This window comes from Nelusetta ayraudi, unplaced genomic scaffold, assembly GCF_046127955.1.
Source record: "Nelusetta ayraudi isolate G7.1 ecotype Tasmania unplaced genomic scaffold, CSIRO-AGI_Nayr_v1 ptg000052l, whole genome shotgun sequence".
Taxonomy (NCBI): Eukaryota; Metazoa; Chordata; class Actinopteri; order Tetraodontiformes; family Monacanthidae; genus Nelusetta; species Nelusetta ayraudi.
In genome coordinates this window covers 3,263,283-3,290,581 of record NW_027466102.1, presented here as the reverse complement: position 1 = coordinate 3,290,581, position 27,299 = coordinate 3,263,283, and the positions used below count along the sequence as shown (strand labels likewise).

The 27,299-nt window shown below is 42.0% G+C and overlaps 3 protein-coding genes across 3 annotated transcripts in view; all 3 read right to left on the bottom strand.

Annotated features, from left to right (window-relative positions):
• Positions 1-27,299, bottom strand: part of LOC142896257 (protein NLRC3-like) — a 243,361-nt gene that overhangs the window by 141,623 nt on the left and 74,439 nt on the right. The window lies entirely within an intron of this gene.
• Positions 1,946-18,117, bottom strand: LOC142896024 (disks large-associated protein 2). The gene is made up of 8 exons (XM_076037462.1): positions 18,109-18,117; positions 10,786-10,903; positions 7,844-8,202; positions 6,527-6,612; positions 6,012-6,418; positions 5,638-5,729; positions 4,273-4,425; positions 1,946-2,394 (listed from the first exon to the last, which is right to left on the bottom strand). Exons 1-8 carry the CDS (start codon positions 18,115-18,117, stop codon positions 2,179-2,181), a joined length of 1,440 nt encoding a protein of 479 aa, XP_075893577.1. The 3' UTR covers positions 1,946-2,178.
• Positions 17,151-27,299, bottom strand: part of dlgap2b (discs, large (Drosophila) homolog-associated protein 2b) — a 48,239-nt gene continuing 38,090 nt past the window's right edge. The window contains exons 5-6 of the mRNA XM_076037576.1: positions 24,364-24,583; positions 17,151-20,959 (exon numbers count right to left, since the gene is read on the bottom strand). Coding sequence (XP_075893691.1) covers positions 20,151-20,959; positions 24,364-24,583 — 1,029 coding nt within the window. The 3' untranslated portion in view covers positions 17,151-20,150. The remainder of the gene's footprint in view (positions 20,960-24,363; positions 24,584-27,299) is intronic.

Genomic DNA, 27,299 nt, shown 5'->3' with positions numbered 1-27,299 from the left:
TACACATGGACCCTCCCACCCCACCCCCGCCCAGTAACGCTGTCACACTGTTACAAACAAGTAGGGGGAATGTTATGTAACATAGTGCAGCATAATTCTAGAGGCCCTATGTTTTTAATGGGATTGGCAAATGGGGGTTGGTGTGCATGATTCGCGACGTGTGGGGGAAGATTCTTTGCGGCGCAGTATAAAATATGGACAATATATTGTGTTGGGTATGCCCTTGGCTCAGGTTAGGCAAGTCAAAATTTTCTTTCAAGGTTAGTGGAATGTGAAAGCCCGAAAGGTCTCTGGAAAGGAACCGCAAACGTCTCACCTCTGTCACGTGATGGAGGGCAAGAGCATTGCAAAGATGATCTTCTCTAAAGTCACAAACTACGACAAGTCCTCGGAGAAAGGCGGGCACCGTATTTAATAAACCTCTGTTTTAAAAAGTCCTTGAGCGTGCGTGTGTGTGTGTGTGTGTGTGTGTGTAAGCCTATTTTCTGTTGCGTGTCTGCGTGTGTATGTGTGTGTCTCTGCGCACATAGGAATGGGTAAAGGACAACAGTTTATAGAGTAAAAAGCAGCACCATTTACAGTTGTAATAGTAACTTAATATTTTTTTTTTTTTAAAGTATCATTTGCACCTGTCTTCCCTAGACTATATGAGCTGATCAAAAATAAACAACAAAACAGGAGGGTTGTCCTTTTCTTATGATGCAGTACACTTTGAACTAAAAGACGGAGGCAGTATGAAACGACAGGTGGTCTATTTTTTTTTTTTTTTTTTTCTTAAACGTCCCCTAAAGTGTCACTGTCAAATAAATCAACAACTGCTTCAACTGTAAATACTAAGTGTATAATGTAGACCGTGACCTTGGTCTTATAATAGATACTGTAAACTAGAATCAAAACACGATACTGTAATTGCGAGAAGCCCGGATGGCATTTTGACAGAAATGAAGGCAAAACAACAGGAGGCGCAGGGACGATGGGATCTGTGGAGGAACGTAAAAAAAAAATTCTAAAGTAAATTTACCTTATCTGTCCTTTGCAATTCAACTGCAACAATATCACATGAGCTCCAGTAACTACATTTCCCTTGGAAATACAAACACGAATATTATAAGGTGCAAATTGCAATTTTCTTTTCTTTTTTTCTGACAGTCACCTCGTCCGGGCTGTGTGAAACCGTCTTTTGCTGCCGATTCATATTTGTTCTGCAATGGAAATGCGTCCAGCCAGTGCGTTAATGCGGGTTATCTCGCCAGGTGGCAACGGTGTAAGAATGCGGAAATTGAATGCGGGTGAAAGTGATGGAAACCGTTGGGTTTTGAGCCTCGATTTCGGATCTCGTTCAGCAACACTGGTCAGCAGCTGCAGCATGCCTGTTTAAGGATGGATAACTTCTGCTAGAAATATAGAAATGACTTATTCAGCACCTCAGACATGCTGCCGGACTTTCCTAACACCGCCCCGTGTGAAAAACCACAACTCGACGGTAAGACAAGAGAGATCGTCGGCGATAGAAAAGGCTCGGATTGAACTTCTAACCTCTCCAAAACTCAGCGTTTGGGGTATTAAAATATTTCTGTGGCTCCTTCACACCGGGTGCTTTTAACCCGAGACCGTTGCTGCTGGTGAGAAACTTTGAGGAAGTTGCACTTTGTGTTTCTCTCAAAATGCGGGCGTTAAGTGTTACGGAGTAGAAATAATGGCAATGACCGCTTTTAGCAATACGCCCCATGGCAAAAAAAAAAAAAAAAATCCCTCACTGTGACGAAGATCAGGCGGATACTTGGGGACCCATCAGTATGGAGGGTACAGCAGCACGTTCTTGCAGTGCAGAACCAGTGGCTGCAGCTACGACAGGCGTCTTCTACCCGTTGGCAGTTTTCCCAATTTGAAGTCTTTTATTTTTTAAATACTAAATATTTTCGACTTATCAAATACCTGCTGCTCTCCCTGCCGGCAAAGCCACTGTGCACTCGGGTGGACCGCAAGTACGCCTGCAGTAGCTCCAGTTGGGCGCACTCAAAGAATGGCGGTGGACCGGGATGAGACGGATGAGTCATGTGACGCGATGGCAGCTGGAAGAAGGCTGGATGTTACGCATGGGCTGGTTGTCGGTGGGGTGGGAGGTTGGGAGGGGGGCGGGGTGGACACAAGAGGAGCTAGAGGATGAATCCATGGACCTCAAAGCCGCGTCTGGGCCTCGGGGATGTAGATCTCGATGCTGTCCGCCCTCTCTGTGGCTGAGTTCTGTCTGAAAGAAGCCGCCCGTTTAGCAGCCATGAGCCGTCTGCGGGCCTCCTGCCTCTGGCGGTCCTGAAGGTCCAGAGAGCGTTCCCGCATTATGCCGCCGCGTCCCTTGGCAGGTCTTTTTGGCAGGGGAGGCGGCCACTTCCGCTCCTTTGAAGGCAAAGAGCAGTGCGAAAATGAACAACGCAGATGCAAATTCTCAGTATGCTAAACTCAAAAAGGACTAAACACAGAGTGACGGTGGCTCCTCAGGGCAGCTGCTTCCTGGTTTTAGCAGAAAGTAAAGGAAGTGGATTTCATTATTATTAGAATCCCAGTCTTAATGATCGAGCTCAGGCAATGCCTAACTGGCCGGCCAGCCGAACTTGAAGAAGTTATATCAATAAATAAGTAATAAAATAGCTCTATTTCATCCATTTTTATTTTTTTTTTTTAGTGTTTTCTGAGTCATTTCAATAAAGAGCTAAATACCATGGGGCTTGAAAGACACACATTTTGTCGTACTGCTTTAAAAGCAAAGTTTTCTACATATGCCTTGATATATTTCTTCCCCCTATGAGGTGGGTCACCAAAACACTCCATCCATCTGCTCCTGCTCCGACCTGTCTGTCAAATTTTTAGAACCCACTGTGGCCCACCAGTCAAAAAGTTTGCCCTCCCCTGATCTTGCTGCTGTGTATTCATCATATTTCCGTGTATTTGAGAGATGCTTCATAAATATGAAGCTGTGAAATGCAGTATGAGCAAAATTTGACTCGCACAACACGCGACACCGGACAAAGCTGTAACCCCCTGCAAAGACACTTCACCCTCGAATAAAACACTGACACCGACGCGACAACTTCAGAGAGCGAAGCGAGCTGCTGTTAGTGCGGAGCCGGAGCAGCCTTGAAAATGAGCATCTGGGCCTCGGAGGAGAGCGCAGTGTGCCTGTGCACTGCTGGAGGTAAATAGCCCTCCCCACAAATCCAACTGAAGCTTGAAGATTATTTGAGCGCCCTGAAGGAAACCTCGCCCATCTCCGAAGGAACATTATCGTCTAAACGCTCGTCTCACCAACGCACCACCTAATTGGAGCTGTGCTGGCTGAACAGATGGCGGCGCTTGAAAGAGGGCATGGGGATTTGAGCAATGTGCAGTTTGTTTATGGTGCCGAGGCAACAGCCTCCGTGAGTTGACGTCGGGGTTGGCGCTCAGCGGTAGCCCTTGCCATCAGCGTACGAAGGTCCATGCGCATAGGTCGGCGAATGTGAGTGTAAAAGTATTTGCTGCAGTAACAAGCAATTCCTGTAAAGGATCAATGAAGGACTGCTTTACTTATTATGTTTCTGCTGTACTCTATTCCACTCCATTACGCTTCTTCTGATTGTCCCATGATGAAGCTTTTGGGCGTACGGAAGGATTGTGAGAGGAGATATGTTCAAAATCACTAAACGTTTAACTTTAAAAGTCGAGATAAAATTGAATAGTGGGATAAACCCGATCTACTGCTATATCAAGCTGCGCTGAAGGGATTCATCCGCTTCCATTTGTTTGCCAAGAGCAGTCTGCCGCTGCCATTCCTCCACAGCTCAGGAGCACTCAGAGAATTCGAAAGTCATCGTGGTTTTTGTGAACAAACAAACAAACTGAGCTGAAGTCGCCTCCCAAACATTGTCCCCTGCAGTGATTTGATAAGAACAATTAACCTCCTACTGCAGGGCTAAAGGAGAATGCAAATGATATCATCTATTCAAGAGCTGAACAAGTTCATCTGGAGCCCATTAATACTCATTTAAAGGAAATCTGGTTAAAGCAGGGCCCCTGCAGATGTCAGCGGGAGCGTTGCTGACTTTTGCTTTAATTGTTTGCAAATGATTCTAATTATACTTTCAGTTTATGAGTGTTATCGGTGTGTCTCTCTACTGTACTGTTCTGATATTGTAGTTGATACTCTTCCGCCCTGATCAGCAATGCTAGATGGTAGCTGGTAGGATTGCAGGGAACAGGGGAGGTTGGCTGTCCGGGGATGCAGTTTAGCCGTTTCACCTTCTTTTCTGGGCTCCCCACCGAGTGCCACTGGTTGCTCTTGATCTGCTGCAGCTCATCAAACTTGGCAGTGACGTCATCGATGGAAAGCTGCAAAAGGTCCCAGAATCCAGCCAGGTCCTGAGATGTGGGTCTGGGCATGGCACTGGGGTCCTGAGCACAAAACCAGGATTAAAAAAACAAACAAACAAAAAAAACAGTCGTAAATGAAAGTGTTCGCAAACATATATTCCCATTTCCATTCTTATGTATCTGAGATGGCTTGAATTCCTTTATTTTGACTGTCACTGAACCTCCTCAACCAACCACCAAGTGGCAGTAGAATACCACCATTGGATCTAACGGAGCTCCTCCTTTTTGCAACAGTCATGTTATTTCACGTTTAGAAGTTAGCGATTTAGTTTTACTGAACACTTATTGTGATATTTTGATATAAGACAGGAATGCTTAGTGGTATTTCTCTTTTGATAGTCACTTAAGCCTCATACAGCCCCGTGTTTACTGTCACTGATGGGAAGAATCGCACAGTTCTGACTTTGGAGTGGATAAAAAAAAGATTTGTCATGTCAACGGTCAACTCAAGCAAAGACTTTGAGGTGCTTCGCTTTCAGCCCTCTGTTAAGTCTCTGTCTCAGTCAGATGCAATTTCAAGCTGAAGGTGATCTAAAGCCTGTCACACCCGACGTTAAGCATAATTTATCACGCTGTAGAGGCAGTGCAAAATAGTGCACTCAAAAACTCACAAAAAGAGAGTCACCGATTGAGTGAAAATATGGACAATTTTTCCTGAGAGAGTTCCACAAGTTTAATTCTTGTATTTCAAAAAGAAAAAAAAATGGCCAAGATTTTCTTTTTATGAGGTGATCCCATAAAGCTTCATCGGCAGAAACTTATTCCCCTTTATGACCCTTTCATCTTTTAACGTATGCTGAGTCTGCGGAGGCTTTGCTTTGGAGGAGGGCTACAAGTTTCCAAGCTGACGTGACATGAGGACTAAACAGTGAGACGGAGTGGCAGTCCATTATTCAAACTCTGCGATCCCATTCAAGCCGCTGTCTGGCTGAATTAATGGATAGCCTCTGCAAAAGGTGCTGCTTCCGATTGGAATTCCCCTTTCGTTCGCCGCCAGGGTCAATAGCAGTGGAGGGACCGCTTCGCTATTGATCTATGCGGTCTATTTCTGGAAGGCACACAAGTGCATCGTCACGACCAGCCGCACCTTCTCGCTGCTGCGTTGAGAAAACAAATGAGCTTTATGTCACTTGTGACATGAGCTCCGAGGGAACAGAATCCTTTTTAAAAAAAATTATACAACAATCAAATAAAAAAGGTACATTTAAGAACATACAGTGAGATACAACTCACCAGATTCTGCTGACACAGCCAGTAAAACTGCTGAAACTTTTGAGACATCAGAAGCTGAGCACTTCCCACAGCACTCCGGATCTTTCCCAGGACTGGTGGAGGCACGTAAAAAGACAAAACATGGGACAAGAAATTGCATATTCTGTTCACTGACAGCTGGGCAAAGGCCGACACGAAAACCTCTTTGACTCTGCGATCATCGAGTTCGCTCACAGAATTTGGGGCTTTAATCATCATAATCAATCGTCATCGGCATACGCGTGCAGTCAGCAAAGGATGGGACGATCACAGGGGAGTGTGGGACGAACTATCAAAGGATCACGGACAGCTAACAAGTGCAGCCCCCCCGCCCTGGCGTTTCCCCTCATACTCACTCTCCTCCGTCATGTCGTGCTCCTCCGCCTCTCCCTCCATCTCCTTGCACCAGCCCTCCAGCCGCTTGGTTTCGTTGTGAAGCAGCTGCATGAACCAGCTGCCGTCCCTGCGGAGGGGGGACACACGACCCGTGTCGGTGCTCTCCAGGCTCGGTTCCACCAGCCAGGGCTCGGGCTGCGGGCTGGACGGCCCGCTGGACGGCCGGTAGTCCTCCCTGTAGCTGAACAAGCCCTGCGTGCGTACGGTGCGAATGGCCCCGTACTGCGTGGGCGTGCTCGGCTCAGAGTGGCGACCGAAGGCACCACCGAACTGCAGGCCCTTGTCCTCCATGGAGGGGAAGCCCTCCAACTCCATGTCCGCTTGCACCGCCGTGGTCACGCTGTTGGAGCGTTTGAACCGCCCGTGTCTGAAAAGCATTCACGTAGAGAGCAAAGCGGGCAGCTCAGAGAGGTTCAGTCCCAACTGGAGCGACCTCAAACTGTGGGTCCCGCCAAACTCCAGCTGAACCGCTTACCGTTTGTGATCCTCCACCTGGATCCCGATGGAATGGAACTGAGGCAGGCCCTTAGTTTCAGTCTCGGAGTCTGTCACCGTTTCCACCTGGGAAATACAAGATACTTAACTGATCACGATCAACAAATGAAATGTACCCACACAGCTGTGCAGAGCCAAGTACTCTATTGCTTCCTAACTCTTTCTGAATCATTCCACATGTCCATCTGGGGAAGAGTCCATAGAAACCAATGCAGGAGGAGAGGCCCTTTATAGCTTCACTTTGAACATTACTTGAAAAGCTTCTTTCTGTCATATTCAAAGATGCACTCGTGGCTTGTCCAGGGTGTAACCCTGCCTTCGCCCGTGACAGCTGGGATGGGCTGCAGCAGAGCCCCGCGACTCTTAGTGCCGGAGTAAACGGATGGGTATTCAAAGCTGGCCGGCAAGACGTCATCATTCTATTTCTTTAAAGGCCACCCATCATTGTCTAATCCTCCAACCTGCTTGAAACGATTCAGACGGGAGCTTTTAAGGCAGATCTGGATAAAATCAAATCTGTGTTGCCTTGCAGGGTTGAGTGCAGAGTGGAAATTTAAAGTGCTCTAAAAGATTCCACATGATCAACAGCGTTTCACATGAAGGCAGACACCTCCACCATTGGAGCGGCCCAATGAGTACTCATGACATAGAGACACGTTGTTCTCCTGCCTGCAAGTAGACATCCTGCTCTCGTCATTACTGAACTCCTGATCCACGTAGTCATGCCTCCAGAATCTCGTCGAACCCTGTGGAGGGTGACGGACCGAGAGATTTTAAAACTCTTAATCCGCGCGGGTTTAGTTTAAACTGTTAGTTAAAACATGATGCTGATGTCTTGGGATTGTGGCTCACGTGTTTTAAACCAGTCGTGCCATGTAACATTTTACTGATGAACAGTAGTATTTATAATAAATGTCTAGTATTTTTCCTTTCATAATGTTCAATAGTATACACATACAGTACATTCTATACATTGCAGTACATTATGCATGAACATAATATACTACATGTATGTATGTTTTGTTTATGCAAACATTAGAACACAGCCCAATAAAGGCGCAGACAATTTCCTCCCAACCTCTGCTCCCGTGTCCCGCTTTCGTTTATTCATCTGATTAAAAATTGACTTACCTCAGGACCCCCAAGAAATGTTTCACACTCTCACTCTGACAGGATATTACAGGACAGCTCTCATACACTTTACAATGTGAATTTTAAATGAGAAAGGAGGCCAGATAACCAAAAAAGAAATAAAAAAAAAAAACAAAAGGAGAGAGGAAGAGCAGTCTCCCTGTACCTGTATCCCGATGGAGGAACGGGGGGTTTTTAGGTATTCCTCAGCCTTGGACACCAACACTGCTTTGTCACACGTCTGGATGGAGGTGTGGCTACCCAGCGACGCGTGCCTCTTGCCTGCCGCCGACTCCATGGCCATGGTGACCGCCTTGGTGCTGTCCAAGCTGTCCATGGAGCTGTAGATGGGACGGCCGAGGCTGTCCGTGGTCCACAGGCCGCCCCGTGGGTGCCTGCCATCCTGGTAGGCATCTTGCGTGGACTCTGTGCTGCTCTGAGCTGTCACAGAGATAAGAGGCTTGGTGGTGGTGCGCGGGGGCACGGGAGGCGGGGTCTTCTTGTAACTGGGAGGATATGACACCACTGGATAGCACAAGCAAAATGAGAGGACGAGGACAAAGGCAAGACAAAGGGTAGAGGATAAAATAAAACATGGGAAATGAGATATGCGGCCCGAAGCTGGCGAAGTGTTCCGGGCGTCGCCGTTCAGCTGGGTCACACGGGGGTTGAGGTGTGATGCGAGGAGCATTGGGATGGGAAGTTCAGAAGATCGGAGCGCTTAACGCAAGGGAAATGCCAAATGCAGCAGCGGAAGCAGCGGCAGCACTGTAGTTGTGTTTCATTAGTGGAGAAGCAGTGAGGGATTCTGGGGTTGGCATATCCACAACTAGTCAGTCTGCCTTTTGGTGGATTCTCTTACTCCAGGGGCGGGTCTCAGGTACAGTCAGCAGCAGATCAGCGTCACACACCTGATGCTGTTCATCCTCATCAAGCCTCCGCTTTAAAAAGCCCGGTTCTCCAGCCACTCCCTGACAGATTGTTGCAGTCATCACAGCGGTTACAACTGTCAGGCCCTGCACTAAATACGGTCCATCGAACCTCTTAATCCAAGCTCCTTATGCTGCCTCCCTGGACCTGCTCCTGCTGCAAGGCTCCACTCAGCCACCGTCTACCTGCCTCGGCTCCTCTCCTGGCTTCAGTGTCTGTGCTCCGCCCGCCTTACTTCATCTACTGACGGCTACTAAAATAAACTGTGAAAAGTCTGTTTCCCCTCTGGGTCTGTGCCTTGGTCCGACCTTTCCCCCACCTGAATGTCACAGGGGGTAGAGTCACTCTTTCGAGCACAAATTTGAATCAGATCAAATCCATCCAGTTGAACCCAACAGCAGAGTTGGGAAATGTACTAGTTTCACATGCTGGATAGTTTTTGGATTTTGGAACCTATGATAAAGGGCCGACTTAACATAAAGCCAGCCAACAAATATTTTTTCTGCTTTTAAGGATTTTGTTTAGGAGGAAAATATTGTGTGCAGTGAGTGATTGTGTGTGGCAGTTTGAAGAATGAAAGTTCAATGTTCCTTTAAAAAAAATTAGAATTTAAAAACCTTAATGCTTCAGCAAGCATTAACTGCTTCCAACGTGTTTTATTAGGAGCTGCGATTTCCTCTTTTCCCCCCTCTTTTCATGCACGCACACACAAGCAAACCTTCGAATCCCACCAAATTGAATTCTTTCAGAGATAAGGCATTGTAAGACACTCTCCTGGGCTAAATCCAGTCACAGGCTTGACTTTCCTCCAACTTGAAGTGGCTGCAGCTTTGCAAGACACGGTGGGTGGATACCGGAATGGAAAGCACAGCACGGTGACTCAGGCGCTATGCTCTTGCTTCCCTTCTATTTTTAAACTCCCTTCCCATTCAAAACCGAAAATGCTAGTTTGATACCAGACGCAAAGTCTGTGAAAAAACCTCTGATGCAACAACTTCCTTTCTTCTTCATTTCTGATTGATAACTTGTTTCGGTTCACAGTTGATAATACCAGCTTAATAAACTGTGTTATTATTATTATTATTATTGTTATTATTATTATTATTATTATTATTATTAGTAGTAGTAGTAGTAGTATTTAACCATTTGCTGTGTTTAGTTTCACATTTTAACGTACTAGACCTCACAATGTTTCCTTCCTGTAAGATTTGTTAGATAATATGGCAGCTTCAGTTAACTGGACAAATCTCAGCATAACAAGGTCTCTCCCCTTGACAACATACATATCAACACTTAACACTTTGTTAACAAGTAGGAAAACATAATTGTTGTCGGAAAAAAAGAAACCCGTCACGATTCGTCTCATTGTCTGGGCAGAGAGAATGTGAGATAAATAAGAGCAAACCGCTTCATCATCACATCGCATTGCCAACCAAGCATAAAGAATCAGTAGCACTGTCTTTCCACTGCCATTCAGTAATACAGAATCAAAATTGGCCTATCATGCAACTGCAAGTTGCTTTCTGCAGCTAATGTATACTGGCACCACTTCCATTTACACATATTTGATTTTGACAGTGGGTGCAAAAAACAACTAAACAAATGCACAATTATTTGTTTTGCGTGTGAAGACATTTAGCATGTGGATTCCTTGCAGCTTTCCTTTTGCCACAAAATAAACATATTTACTGATTAATGTACTTACTTGCTTTTATTAAATATCTTACTGTTCAATCGCATAACATATATTAAAAAAACTGCTCATTGCAAGTAACAAAATTGCAGTACCGTTCGCCTGTTTACATCGGTCTAACACAGATAAAAAAGTTTGTCTCTGACATTTTGTGAAAGCTGATCCCTGTGTCTTTGTTAGGACTTATATTAGTAAATCACTGCAAGTGAGAAATATATTTTTTTGTCATTGCTGCCTTTTTCTTTTCAAAATAAATAGAATCGAAATGCAGCAAAAAAAAAAAAAAAAGTTTGTCGAGTTTCGTTCGGCCTTAAGCTTTCTAACAGCCCGAAAAAAAAGTTGTTTAAGTTTCATATTCAAATTTGGAGCAACCTGTTGCGCTTTGGATGCGGTCAGAGATGTGCAACCGACTGCAGCGGAAATGCCGTTCGCACAGATCGGAGCTAGCATGAGGCAAAGGAGGAGGAATGGAGTCAAACTGGTACCTGGAGGTGGGTGAGCACGGTCCACGCTGCAAGAAGTAGGGAGACGAAACTGAATCCCTGCAAGGAGCAAGCAACAGCATTTAGAGGGGACGGGCACGGGTGTTAAACACGATGCATTCTCACAGTCAAATATGTCTTACACATTATTGTCAAAGTGCTTATCGAGTCACAGATTTAGTCTGTGACATTGAAGGAGAGAAACACAGAAATGCTGTTTCCCCCCGCCCCCCTAATTGTAATTCATTAAAGAGCAGTGAAATTTTAGTTTCATGTAGGTTTTGTGTAACAAATAAAGATCTGCTATACTCTCACCAAAACTGGTAAATATCTGACTTTTGATGGGTCTGCTATGAACCAGCAATTACTGTGTTTCTGTCTCAAAATGCAAACGGGCAATATTCATAGGCCATTATTCTTGATTTTGAAAGCCCAGTCTTGTTCAGCTATCTCATAATGGAGACAGAAAGCACGGGTGTTGCGCCTCTATTCAATTGTAGCAAAAAAATGCAAAAGTAAGTCGCGATCACTCGAGTTGAGCGAGTGTAGTTCAAAGTGACTTCGAAAGCTGCATCACCCAGAAAATTGCCCATATGCACAGCCCTGGTGTGAGGACTACTTGAATAATTAGCTGGTTTCAATTCTATTGGGTCTTGCGCACAAACGGCAGCGATAGCATGCATCATTAGAAACAGTCATTACACAACAAGTCTCATAATATGCACATGTACATATGAAACATGGCAGAAATCTCTTAACCACAGTGTGAGAGTCGTGTCAAATGTTAACACTGAAAAATAACTAATGCCTGTTCCAAGTGAAGTCTTCTCTCAAGAGATACTATGTGATTTTTGCAAGACAGGAATGTCAACGTGCCCAGTTTGGCTCATTAGAGGAGATGTGTGACTCCAAAGAAAAGCATGTAAGGTTGCAGTGCAACCTGCAACATGCAACGTACCAGTTAGGTCAAGATGAAGACCATCTGCATTATCAACCACTGATTTATGCAACTTTGCACTTGTTTAGAATCACAAACAAGAGAACTCCAATCCAATCCATCATAACTAGCTTGATGCTGAAAGCAAGGTGTTCTATCACTTGGTGATCTCCCTGCCTATGACTGTGTAAAAAGTAAATGAACTGTAAACTCTAACCAAATGTATACACTTCATCTGTGTTACACTGAACAGGTTTGAGAAACACACTTGTTTTCAATAGCTTGCTTACTTAAGTATCAATGCAATTCGGATGCTTGGGCCATACCTCACATGGAGTACAAGTGCATCTGTGATTGGTTGACCTTGCACGTTCATGGAAGCAAGCGCTGGAAATTCAATTTTTTTTTTTTTTTTTTTTTTCATTGATTTTCAATCCTTCACTTTCCATTATTTTGGGTCGTGATTCGGAACTTCTTAGCCACGGTGTACTCACATGGACTGAATGTAAAGTATGACCCCCACATCACCAGTCGTTTCGGAGCAGAGAACGGAAGAGAACCTCACTGGTGTGTATTTTTGAAACAAGACCCTCAAACCCTTTGCACCTTGTTGTCAACATCTAAATCTCAGAGTGGCTCTGAAAGCGTCTCCTCGCCGTCCAAACTCGCAGCGTCCCTTTGAGCGAGAGCCCGTTCTTGAAACAGTGGCAGAGTTGGACTGGCGGACGGGCTGGCGAGATGCTGTTCTGACTCAGGTCGTGGGGAGACGGTGGCTTTATGACGTGCTACGACAGATGAGCATGGGGGCTGGAGATGTGACAAAGTGAAGGTGAAGTTTTCCCCGTCCTGACGAGCTACCCGTGTTTCTGTGGTTACTGCTGTTGGGCCAGTCCAGCTTATGGCAGGTATTTGCGTTCGTCAGTGCTATCTGTGCAGTCATAACTGAATATCCTTTTATAAGCTACATTTGCTGATCTAGCAAAGTTAAATGAGTGCTGTTTTATCTGGACTTTGAAATCAGGTCAGGTTGGGGAAATTTTTCAATGTTACTACAACTTTTAATATTTCCAAGCCCTTTGTGTCATGCCTAAGATTTGTGTTGTATTTGTAAAACACTAATATATACTAATAAAATCAAGGAGTAATAAATTCACTTGATAAAGAAAAAAAAAACAATCTGCATTCTCAGTACACATATAAAGCAAAATCTAATAATTCTAACATGGTTGTCTTGTAAATTAGCACCATTTTTACATTTTAAATCATATTTACTCCAATGAACACCATAGCAGTCCCATTATTTTAACCGGAAAGCATTCATTTCGGAATATTACTGGAACTTTCCTAGTGTTTTCAAGAGATCCTTTCCTTGACAAACATATCTGGCAGAGTACGACTAGAAGAGGAGTTCACCAGATGGAACTAATATTCTCTATCATCGTCGCTTGCTCTGACACGGCCTTCAGAAGACTAATAAATATCAGCCCTGAGACAGATCTTAACACACAACAGTAGTGTTTGGCAATGAATGAAAGATGCATGTAAACATGAATGAGGAAATGAAGGGGGTGGACTGACAGAGGACGTTTTACAGGGTTTAAATATCAGTTGTCGTTTTTTTTTTTTTTTTCCAGCAGCAGGTTATGCCCGATTTCTCCAATAGTAGATTGTGCAGCATTTCTTTACAACAGCTGCACATTAAAAACAAGCACATTGTGTGTAGCCACATACATATATACATACAGTGGTGATGCCCCCATGAATGCAAGGTGGGTTCAACTTTTATGTATGATATATACATTTATTACAAACCAATACAAATCAATGGCCTCACTAAAAATGTCAAGCAGCTTTTCCTGCCTCTGCTGCAGTGCTGAGGTAGTGGCTAATCCTCTTCTGGCAACCTATGCGCACGCTGGCCATATTGACCATATGTTTCCCAAGCCACTTACAGTATGCATATTATGTACATTTCAAGGCGTCTTTTGTGCATCTCCAAGCAATTTCTTTCAAGCGTGAACTTTGAGCGTGGGGTCGTGCTTGAAATGTTAATTTCAAGCACAAACGTGCATACTTAAAAGTCTGGTGGTGGCAAGACCGGTAGGGGTAAAGGGTCTTTTTTTTTTTTTTAGGATTCCAAGTTTACGTAACATTAAAGTCAAACTTTGGAGCTGATTTAAGTGACTGACCTCGGTCCAGGATCAGTGGTGAGTATAAATAGAAAGAATAACTTCTAAAATCTAAACAATACACTTCAAGACTGGTATGAAAATATGTCATGGCTATTATATAACCTTAATATACCTTATAACTGTGACCAGTATAGCACTTTATGCAGACATTATGATGCTAACTTTGCTTAATGAGAAATGTTTCAAACCTTCTTAAGCCTTCATCCCTCATCAAACATTGTTAAGTATAATTAAAAAAAATAATAGCGATATCTTGCATGAATACACATACATATGTACAATATATTGTACTCTATGACAAACAGAAGCAGCACGGATTTGTGATGGTTTGTAGAACATTTTTTTTTTGTTGTTGTCATAAACTGCCTTGCTGCATGCCAGGAGATTTAAACCTGCAGTGCGGAACTTCTCTTCCATTTGACAATGACAGGAAAAACTCTGGCGCTGTAGCCCACAACACAATTGTTAGATGCTGTAGACTTCACATAAAAGTTCTGAAAAACCTCAGCCCACTGAAAAAGAAAGAGATCCATCCAACAGTGACCAACGTTTGCCTGTCCTGAAAACTCTAGCAAGAATTAGAGAGAAATTTCCTGCCACATAAAAGAAATGATTCCGCACTACAGGTTACAAAACAAGACAAAACACAAAACACTCTTTTGTGTGCTAGTATACTTTTCTCTGTTAACTTAAAGAAAATGTAAGCAATGGTTAAAGCAAGATGGTGACACACTGTTAAAATAAACGACTATAAACGGAACTGTATTGCTTGAATATATATATATATATATATATATAAAAAAATGAAACCTAACAAAGAATTTTATGGATTGTGTGACGGCTTCACTCACATTTCGGTTTGAAAGGATGTTCAATTTGGCAAAAACATGTTGAACACAGTCATCTTTTATTTTCAAAATCATTGTGGAAAAGGGCGATTTTTTAAAGTCGGGTCAATTAGAACAAGGACATGTTTGTTCTATTCATTAGGGGGCTGGGTGGGTCAGTTCTCTGTTGACCAAATATAACTCAAATCAAATACAACGGGGGTCCGTGCCCCGTGGACTTGGCCCTTCAATCAGTGTAGAAACAGATGAAAACATTTAAATGTTAAACATACTGAGTATGAAAGCATCTTCAAGTAATATCTATTTTAGTGGAAAATGCAAATGAGCCAGACAAAATGCATGGAAACTGCATTAACAACATATAAGTAAGGTAAAAAGTGGTTCCCTACCGGACCTACCGTACTCTCTACGCCCCCCAGCTAAGCTACGGATGCCTAAAATGGGAGGGGGGAAGAAAAAGGAAAAGAAAGCAAAACAGAAACAAAAAGATGATAGCTTAGTAGAAAAGCAATGCATAATTAAAGCGTCAAAAGTTTAAAACAAAAAACAAAAAAAACAAAAACAAAACTGTGCCCTGTCTATGCTGTGTAGTGGATGTTGTGCGTTTGAAGTGTTGATGCACTGAGGTAACAGAGGTATTATCCTGTAAATCAATTTACTTGGGTACCATTGTAAAGCTATGATCCCCATTAAGTAATTTAAATTGCAATGAACATATAAACATCATAAACATTTTAATCAATTATTTTATAACAATTTATGAAAAATACATTAGGCCAATAAAAGTAAACCAAAGGAATTTACAAGAAACACCACAGTGAGCAAAATAAAGTATCACATACTGGATTCATTCAGTAGACAAAAGAAACAGAAGCTAACAAACGCAGGCTAAGCTATGGTTTTAGGAAAGATGCCTCCGAGCTTTCATAAGTTTGGATTCACTAAGCGATGCAGTCTGAGATCCCTGAAAATTGCAACATGATCAGTTGATACAGAGAAGCTTTTTTTTTTCTTCTTCTTCCAGAAAGTGGAATGAATGCAGGAGGGGGAAATGGGAGTAAATAAACTGGATTCACTCTCCAATGTTACAGTTTCTGCATGTCACAGAGTTGCACAGTTGTTGCATTAGATCTCTGAAGTAAAAAAAAAAAAAAAAAAGGAAAAATGAAAAAAAGAAACTCGAGGGCTCATTGCTTACATACCGTAACATATAAGGTAGACCTCTGATTTTTGACTTTTTTTTTTTTTTTTTTTTTTTTTTTTACAAATAAATATAGATTTTGTTACACAAAATATGGATGTATGAATTAAAAATATGTTGTAAATAGCCTTTGTCTATTTCTCCCTCATTTCTTGCAACCTTTATGCACAACTCTACATCAATTGTTTAAAATAAATATTTTAACCATTCTTATTTATTTTTTTCTTTTGCTACATTTGACCTTTTTAAACCGAAGGGTAATTTCTTTGGGCTAAATATCAAATAATGAACACACGCAGATCGAATCTTTTTGCTGTTCAGCATGGATGAGAACTCTGGCATTAATTATTCAGTATTTTGATTTCAAATATAATTTGATAATAAGAATAGCAAGCATTTACACAGTCCCCACCCCCCCCCCTACTATATTACTGAAAGCCATATTATTTTCTATTTTTGCTGTTGTCACTGAATCATTTATTAATGATTAATGCACCTACAAAAATGCACGTACCATTGTGTGTGTGTGTGTGTGTGTGTGTGTGTGTGTTGTTGTTTTTTTTTTTTAACATGACGACACAAAGCACATTGAGGCTACTACTCAGAGGGAATCTCGGCTATTCCACCGATGAACTCTTTGATTTAAATGTAGGTGTAAATTAGAAAGCAACGGCAGGAAACATAAACAAGGTCTTGATAGGCCTGAGGCTCATGCATAAATAAATGAATAATTACAAAAAGGTTTGGGAGTAAACCAGTATAATTTTTTTTTGTATATCGCTTGGATGAAGGCCTACCTCAAACTTGTATGTATTTGTGGTTTTATTAATAAAATATTTTGATGACGCATAATTACAAGAGGAACAAAGGATTGCATAGAATGAATGAATGTTGATTGGAGATGTCATGATTGGCCAGTCTTCAGCACCATTAAAATAGTTTGCATTCCCCAAACAATGGGAAACTGTGTAAGCAAGGAATGCCTCTGCAATCCCCTTTCATTCAAAAGTAAAAACTTTTCAAAGTTTTTATATATTTACGTGTGTATGTGTGTATATATATATGTATATGTATATATACATATATACGTATATATATATATATATATATATATATATATATATATATATATATATATATATATATATATATATATATATATATCACACAGACACACACAAACATATATATATATATATACACACACACACACACACACATATGCATACACATATTACTGAATATGTTTGTATGAAAGTGGTTATAGGCTAAATGTAATCACAGTCATATGCCTTTCTTATAGTAAATGCTAAACCCCAAATATTAATTAGATTCTTATTTTATTTGGGTCATTAATGGCTATAGCATGGATCTTTAGAAATCAACTGCGTATTGCAAATAGTTTATGTACTGAAAATTCTCTCCCTTAATTCCTTACAATTCTGTCAGGGTAATTCAGATGTGCAGCCCCAAATTGTACCCAAAATGTGCCCAGTTAGAGTATTTTCCATCACGTGTTTTGTATGAAGGCAAAGATTCACAATGCAAAAAAAAACAAACAATCAAACTGTTAAAGTAAATGGATTAATAAGTGTAATGGGCGATGCTGTAGAAATTGTGGAAATGTCGACTTTGTCCACTAGCCTTCATCTCACTAATGGGCTCATTTATGCTCAAAATTAGATATGAGAACAAGAAGTTTTTATTTCATTCCAAATATCTGCTTGTTCTCTGAATACCTACAGGTACTCACATCAAGGCAGTACCTTCAGTCTTTCCGAAGGGCTTTCTCGTGGTGTCGCCGATAGTACAATCAAGACACAAACCACATGCTGAAAGAAACAAGGTCAAAACTGTGGAACTTTTGAAAGGGGAATGTGATTGGACTGTGTTTTGAGCTGGGAACCACTCTGGACATTCACATCTGGACTTTATATCTTTGGATTAACTGTGGAATCTGATATGTGCCCTTGTGCGAATTGCATTGTTTCATATTCATCCCAAAGACCGCGAAAATGTTTGGTTGATTGCTGCTTAGTTTGTTCGGAACGCACACATGCGTCTGTGTGTGAACATTAAGAATAAATGAGCCTTTCCATCTTGTAGAACCTTCTAACAGCCTTAAAAAAAAAATAAAAAAAATGCTACCTTCTGCATGGTGTATTGTGGTTGTGCAAATGTTTTAGAGAATCTTCGGATTTTAAAAAGTCTGAATTGACTGATTTACATTAAAACAATGAAAAGTAATTTTAAAGGTTCACATTTTAAACAGGTCGTGGGTCTTGCCATGATCCTGTGCTGCAATACTCGTAGTGTCAAGTGCTGTCGAGTCTAGACTCGGTTGTCTTTGCCCTCAGTTCCATGGGCCTGGATGTTGACTTTGGTACATTGGTACAGTGGAACCGACGATAAATTTGATGACATGGTCACGATAACAGTCAAACTGTTCCTTTGTAAATTGTAAATAGCAGACGCTATGACAAAATGGGCAAATATAGCAGATTGTGGGCTCCCTCCCTTTTCCCGCTTCCCTCCTTTGTCTGTCTTTTATCAACAGAAGCCTGACAAAGCCATCACTAGTGAGGCGGTGTTAGTCCAACGTACATTCACTGGTACTGTACTGCACCTCTGGTGATATGTCAGAGAGGTAGAGGCCCTCAGTGGCTCTGATTGTCTACTTATTAGGAACGATATTTCTCTGATATTTTCCAAGCAGTGACGAACCACCGAACATCAAAATTTAAAACTGATAAAGGAATTTGATATTCGAGGAGAGATTTGTTCCAGATTTGAGTCAAAATCAAATCAAAGCAATGAATCACTTTTATAATTGGTTACATCCTCGCCTCTAAAAGAAAGACACGCAAAAATATCAAACATGTAAGCGCTTCGAGCTACTGAAGTATAAAAAAAAAAAAAGTGGGTGAAGCTCCAGCATGAACTCTCAACTTAAACCACGAGGCACACGGACGGTTGCGGTAATGAACAGGATGACATTGATGGAGAAAGAACTTTGAAGACTGGAAAAAGTGCAGTGTTTGGTTTGGAAACCACAGTAACAACTCTGAACCCCTCTCGGCTCCGTCAAAATCTATGTGTTTACGACTGCAAACAGTACAAGTATTGAATATAAGTTTCTCTATGTACAAGTTAATACATTTTATATACATAGTCAAAGGTAAACCAAAACAGGTTGTGCAGGAATGAAGTGAAGGCGATACATTCAGACTTCATGGTCAATGTAAACTGTCTTTCTCCTCATGCTCCTAGAATGATCCGGCGTAAACAACTTTGGCAGTGGACTGAGTCCACTGAGCTGGGGGACAATGCCATGCGCACATTTGTCCCCGTGATTGGGCGCTCTGAATTTTGTAAGGGTAATTTTGATCTGCCTACTCTGTGTTTTAATTATTAACTGCTACTTTTCACAGTCTGGCTCAAACGCAGGCTTTGAGGACAACTTTTGAAAATTTGAAATGTTCAAAATGCGTACTTCATCTGGGATTGGCTACAAATGGAACAAGGCTATGGTATAAACGCTTTGATAAGCAAATAAAAAGTTTGTTCTAAATCATTCTATTCATAAATAATATATTTATCTTTGATGTATTAATAAAAAACTAGGGATTATAAAAGTATTCACAGTTTTTTTCAGCCTACTCAGGTGCTTCAGAGAATGTCTCTACATGAAGAGAAACTGGAATGAGCATGAATATTTCTGATTTATTTGTAAAAACTTTTTTTTGTCACCTCATGGATATTTTTTTTTTCATCATTTTGTTTCAATTCTGTGTCTCAGCAGAATTTCTACTCAAGTTCTCATTGAAATTTCAAAATGCTTCTGCTCTGACAATTCCCCCATTGGTTGGACACGACGAACAGTGAAGGGAATGTAATGCTCGATTTTTCTTTTTTTGGCACTTGATGAGTCACACTTTTACCACCTTTCCCCGTATTCTCGTCACCTCCTTCAGGTAGATCTCAAGCCATTCTCTTGTGTTCAATGGCTAGCAAGACACTTATAGAAAAGATTGCTTGAACAACAATGTAACCTGTTCAAGAGATGACAGACTCTGTGTCTGCATAGAGTAAAGGGACAAAAACAGCACGGCCCAGACTCTCTTGGTAGAAATGATAGACTTTCACGCCACCTGCTCACCGCCAATTTCGCAACAAACGGGACTGACGTTTTAGAATGACATAGACAGATATGACATGGGTCCACTGGTGTACTTTCGGCTCCACAATTCTAGACTGGCGCTCCTGTGACCACCGTTATGACCACTCAAGTCTGGTTGCTTGTAGGTCTTCTGTTTCTTATTGATCTCCCATGGGAAGTCCTCTATTGGAAGTGGACTGGCGGGGCTGCCCGAGCCCTCCGGGGTGGTCTCCGGGGTCCCCTCTATGATCTCGATTCGAGGCGGCGCCATCAGATCCATTATGCTGAAAGGTGCCGGCTCCGGTTGGCACATGACCGACTTGTCCTCAGTGTTCTGACGAATGGCCCAGCTGGACCCCGCTTGGATCCCAACGGACACCCGGTCGTCGGTTTGCGTGGTGCTGTCGCTGCAGGGCTCCCGGCACAAGGTCCACATGTTGTAGCACTGGGTGAAGTTGAAGAAGTTGCTGTTGAAGGTCTTCAGCTCGCCGCAGACGTCCCGCCGGAGCTCCGCGAGCTCGTAGCGCATCGCCGAGATCTCGTCCTTCCACTGCATGTTGAAGGCGGCGACCATGTTTGCCGACTCTTTGAAGGCCTGGATGGCTTGGGGGACCGGCGGCTCGGATACGGGCGAGGCGGAGGGGACCCTGTACGAGGGCGGCGTTGCGGGCGGAACGGATATGGCTGTTACGGTGGAGCTAGTGCTATGGTGGCTGCGCGCGGCAGCGGTCTCTCGCTCCAGCCTCTCCAGCTCCGCATAGGCAGAGGAGCTAGCACCGTCATCATCCTCAATCATATCGTCATTTAGCAAAGAGGTTCCATCCACAACATCATATCCCTCTGGAATAAACAAAAAAAATCGAATATGCAGACAGAAGGACAGTCAAAGTGAAAGGAGCAGCTGGAGTGTGATCAGAGTTGGTTTCTGACACAGAATATCGACACATATCCATGGGAAAACGTACAGCATGTGAGCGGCATGTGGTTTTGTGTGAGGGTTTGGGAGTCAAATGGATGACTTTGGTTGAAATTTACAAGGAATAATATTTAAGTACCCATTGCGCCAGTGCTGTGCAAGACATAACACTGAATGAGTTGCTCTATAAATGATGTTAGTAATTACAAAACACGAAAGGGAAGGTTATCATTTCTTTGCTTTTGTCATATTGGTGTATTGTAGCATTTTAGGTTATTAGGTGAGTTGCTTCTCAATGAACTCTTTGGGTTAGTCAATGTGGATAATGGGGAGCATGATTTCAAATCGCTCGGTGGATGACCGTCATACAAACATTTCCCACTACATCCAGTTTTGAGCGCAGAGGCACCCTTTGTGCCCGGCCTCTTTTTGGTTTGTTTTATTCAGCTCAGTGTCATTCATCTCACATACTGTAGGCTTTCTGCAATGTTTTTACACTGCCTTCTCTGTCATCTCAAGGCTTCTTTCCATCTTTTCACTGCACAGCACAGCAAAGAATGGAAAACTTAGAATACAACCCAAAAAATATGAAATTGTGTGTCAATTTACTGAGAACCATATTAAATGTTCTTTTTTGTTGTTTGTTTGTTTTTTTTTAAATTGGGATTTATGCCATTGTTGTGCAAAAGAAAAGATGTAAAAGGATTAAAAGAATGACAATGCACTGTGCCAAGAGGCAGGTATGAACCCTATTGAACATAGCAGGTCTAAGGAGGCAAATAAGACCATGTTGATCAAAGTAACCTGGTAAGAGGACAGATCAGTCCCCCGTGTCGGGCTGCACCAGGGAGAGGCTGCAATCCCACAGTCAAAGACCGCTGATAGACTCAACACCAAGAGTTTGACCTTGACATAAGTGGCCTACGAATAAAGGTCAGATCTTTTTCATGAAGGGCGGGGTGGGGCGGGGCGGGGCGAGGGTGTCTGTCCAGCAGACAAACACTGCTTTCAGAAATGACTGGAAACAGTGGCAATGCTAAAACAGTCACTGCTACTTCATGTTTTCCACGAAAAAAAGAAAAAAAAAAAAAGAAGTGTTGTTCAAAGTTTTGGGACTACATCAGCTTCGATGCAACACAGTCACTGATGTTGAATGGTTTTGTTCACACAAGATTTTTTTGGGGACTACTTCTCTCGTACATGTATACTTACAGTGTTGTCTAAGGACACCTGCTGCAGGTTTGAAACAACTCACAGAAGTCAGCAAAAGATCATTAATGATAATATTCCAGCTTTATGTTTTAGGTTAAAAAAAAGAGAAGAGGGACTTGTGAGGTTTTGTGAGTTGTTTCGAACTGTCTTTGTTACTTACAGTGACAATCACAATTTTCTACCCACTATTTGTTTAAACTCTATATTTGTATTATTTTAATGAGAAGGCAGTGCAAAAACACACATATCCATAGATATATGTATGCGTGTCAACATTAAAATACCTGCAACAATCATCCCTGATGCCTCCAGTTGTTCTTTCCCCCAGGTTATCCTTCAAGAGATGGGAATGCAGAGGGGTTTGCTGCTCGTGTGCCCAATAGAGCATCATGGGATCCCGTCCCCACTCAAGGGTCCACTTGCCTTACATGGGGATTTGTTCATAAGTTGTTCATTCTTAAAAATTTAACTGATTCCGAATAGTCATACAAAAACATGATTCTAGGAATCATGCATGGATAGCCTAACTCATTTTTTTTTTTAACTTAATTTTAAGGCCACTATTTTATCAATACGAATCAAAAATTACACAAAAGTAAAAATTGTTGTCAAGTTGGCTTCAGACGAACGGTACAGTCCTCTGTATAGATGTAATCACCATCCAGGGAAAACTATGTCTACGTTGTTGTAAATTAATCTATTGTGATATTGCATCATGCCAATCTTCACTTAAAAAAAAAAAAAACTTGTCTTAACACGTAACAGTCAACTGCTGCTTTTATTCTAGAATGAGCTTGCCAGATTTGGAGCAAAGCAAATAGAGTTCAGCAAATAAGACAGTGGGATTGGAGAACACCCTTTTATCCTTAGCACATCTGTGACATCTAAGAAATCGTAGATGGAAACTCAGTTGAAAATGAGAAAAATCCAGATTGCACAAGAAGACAGAACCAGAAATTGTTATGACAATGGTAAATTTACAAAAAAAAAAAAAAAAAAAAAGTACAAGAAACAAACTCCAGGTTACAGTATTAAAAAGTAAAAAAAAAAAAAAAGTTTTTTTTTTTTTTTTAAGTTTCAATAGGGTTCATAGCTTTACTCTTGTAGGTAAACACCAAATGCGCCTAGTGTTGAGTTACTGTTTGAAGAGTTTTGCTTGCACAGAGTCAACTGCAAATGCTAAAGGCAACAACACATTGCTTGCACTGTTACATACGATAAACAGCTGAAAATTGTTCTCAACTGGAATTTGGGGATTTTATTGTTTATTTGTGTTCAAAAATAAACAATCAAATAAAATGCGATAAAACAAGATACACCAGTCACTTGTTGAGACTGCTGCCCAAATTGTAACACAATACCACAAATAATCTAAAGCTGTGCTAGTAAACAAGCAGTCTGCAGTTCCTTGTGCAACCAGCATACACTCTGCATGTGTATTCAGTTGTAGATGTTGTTGACTTACCTTTGATTGTTTTCAAGATTTTACTTTATGTTTGGAATCATATCAGTGACAAAGTTAATGCTAAGTAGTTAGTGCAAACAAGGCAGGGGAGGGAAGGTGGAGGGTTTATTCAATATATTGTATCAGCATAAATATTTCTCCAGTTTATGCCTCTCCCCTAACCCTGACCGCCTTCATTCTGTAAACCTCCCTAAGTAACTCACACGCTTTGCACAACACATATAACACCACAGGTCAACATGCTTAGGAAGGGCTTGGTCCTCATAGGCATGCCATGTAATGTGGCTCTGCTGATGTTGTTATGTGGTGAAGCATAAGAATGTGTTGCTCAGTGTCAATGCTAATCTACCACACGTATGTTCCAGGGCAGCTTTGCAACACAACAACCAGATGCTTGCCTGACGATGCATGAGTCATGCAAAGTAACATACAAGCGTTTCCAATCTAAACAGTCTAGAGAATGCAAAGGCAGAAACGACAGACACACGCACCATAGCTTCCAACAAAATGAAACTCAAATCATTCAGCCTGGCATCTCTGAAGCTCAAGGGTTTCCCACTGTACATATGTAGGTATGTGAAGTTTGGTCGTATGCATTGGATATATGAGGATATAGTCTAAGCCTCTCCCTTTTGGGGGGTGGTGTTTTACCTGTTGTGGATCTGAGAGTTGAAGTGACAGTGGAGGATGTCATTGAAGGCAAGCAGTCGTCATCCTGGGAATAACCAGCCTGAATAGCACGGAGGTAACTGTGGCTTCGAGTTCGGAACGAACCAGGCAGGTCCAAGGCCTCCATGGCCTGGGATTCTACTTCACTAAAAACGGACTCGCAAACTGACTCAAACTGGCCATTGATCTCAGTCTCACTCACCTGAGAGACAAAAACAGGAATAGCAGTCCTTAATTTTTCCTCTTCCTTTCTCTTTCTCACTTTGATTCTTCCCCTTTGCACAGCAAATATGAAGGAGTGTTAGCATAAGGAAATGCCACTGTCAATTCTGAACCTTAAACTGAATAAATGTCAAGGAAAAAAAAGAAAGAAGAAATACAAATGCAAAACGAATTAGAATATTTAGTATTTAGTTGAGTGTTAAAAAGCAATGCATTGTCTACATACCCCAAGACCCTCAACAGGATTATGATGGTATGGTGTGCAGGACGTAGCCGTTATTGTGTTGTTAGAATAAGGAAAGAATCTGAAATATGAGTCCAGCTAACACAAGTTAAACTAAATCTAAATGAAAAATTCCACAACAAATGAATTAATCGAAAGATCTCAGAACTACCTGTTACAGATTTGCATTTCCTGACATGTCACCAGCCACTTCATGAAAGAAAACAAACAAACTAAACAGCAGAGAGACAAGACATGCGGTTTAAGTGAAATTTTGTTTGAAGATTCTGGTTTGATCATTGAATGAACTAGTGGTCTCAAGACTTGGCTTGTTTGGGAGCTCTTCCTTCCTCCCATACCTTGCTCCTTCTGTTGCTCAGCCTTGGAACAGCCCACTTCCTTGTGATTGGCCAGATGCTCACAGCTAGCTTATTGTGATCATCAGCTCAAGAAGGTGGCGCCAAATCTGAATGACTTCTTTCAGCGGAGTAGCATAAATAGCCATAAATAGGAAATAGCCAGCCCATCTAGAAGTGCGCAAGTCGTCATTTTTTGATTGGTGAGTTAATTGGCACATCGGAAACGCAAAAAGACACGTAAAAAGCTGAGAAAGTCAGTTTTTCCTAATCGGACCATTTAAACAAAGTATTATTTTAGGTTGTATGAGTTTACAACGAAACAAAGACTTCAGGGAGCAACAACTGTTCAACGTAGACAACAACTGTTGTTGGGTATTGCTTTGATGTACTTGTGCGGCCAATGGTGCTTCTATCATCCATATTTACCCTAAACTAAACTAACGTACCTAAACTTCCTGCAGTTCATGGCCACAGTAAATCAAAGACAATCTGTCTTGTCGACACTTGTGGCTTTGACTACCAATGTAGCTAACAGAGGGTAAACAACGCATGTTACATGTTGCCTTCCTTCGAAAATAAGCCTGTGTACCGTCGAGCCTCTTATAACAGAACTAAGCAGCCCGGAACTGCCCGAGACCAAGTCAGACATGCTTGCTTATCAGTGTGTTCCTTTCAAAGAGTCTAATGCTTATTTGGGTTAAGATCAACACCTTAATTTTGACAGGATTTATCTTGAGTGATAGGACTTGGCTGTCAGCTCGAGGGGATGGAAATTTAAACAAAGGGCTGCAGACTGGCAGAAACTAGAAGCTTGATTTGCGACATATTAGTTCGATATTTATAAGTAAAGAATCTTAAGCAATCATGAGTGGGGAGAGTTTTTGCATTTTCTATTTTCTCCTTATGCATTTTCAATTGCTAGCAATGTCCAGGCCACACTGACTGCACTATGGTCGGCACATTACAGCGTTACAGTTGTGCTGCAACCACAGATCCTGCATGACGTTTGAAAGTTAATGGCTGTGCAGTACACTGTGTTTCTGTTGAACATGAGAGAGGGATACGACAGCAGCCCACAACCAAAAAGTTCAATCTGAACAGTGGAACGTGAGGGGTCGTGAACGACTTGCCACCATTAACCAGCGGGGGCTGGGAAATCTGGGGCAACAGCCAATACGCAGAATTAATCTGCAGGAAAGCCCAGTTTTTGTCATTATCCATGCCGAGTCACCGTTTGTAGTGCATCTCAGCCAGCGTTAAAAGTCAAGTCCTAGGGTGACGTTCATTTTTCTAGTGGAAATGCTCATTTTGATTAGCGTTCCTGGCAGGGCAGGCTTTTATGTCTCACGTTTATGGTCCTACCGCAGGGCTGGGGGGCATAAATAAAAGAGCTTGGAATGATCAGATGGGTTCCGCGGGGCGCCCGATATCAACAGAGATGGTTCATAATCAATCTCTGTGCAAATGGGCTACGGGACATCAAATTAATGGTTTACCTACCAGTCAGTGGCTGACAGATTTTTCTGCATTGTGTGGTTTGGCACAACCAAACTTCCTTAGATAGTGCTGCAGCGCCAACAGCTCTGTCAGTGGTAGGACTGGCAGTACTATTTAGTACCTCACTCAGCTATGTTACGTTTAGCCAAAGAAATCTGGACAAAAGTGTTTGTCAGGAGTGTTATGTTGTGTTTGTGTATTGTGCAGCCAATAAGTTAGCTTACGTTCTGCATGAATCCATCTATATCCAAATAACAAATGTAGAGGATTGTGTATGTGTGTATTTATAAGTTATGTGGCAACACGTTTAAGTGCTTCTGTTTGCCCACCAGCTCAAAGGGTTGTGACTGACGACGTCATAGAAGAATCTCTGAAAATTAAAGACCTTTTTTTTTTTTCTCAGTAGCTCTGTATCTCCATGAGACTTAATTTGCATCAACACAATTAGTTTGCAGTACATGTGTGGACCGTCCAATTGTCCATCTGTAATGTTCTAAAGCAAGTCTAGTTAGTAAGTGTCAAGTCAAAGTTACTTAGTCTCCACATTAGGCTTTCTGTCGCAGAAGGTTCATATCAAAGATTTTGTAAGTGAAAATGCGATTCAATTCACAATCGTA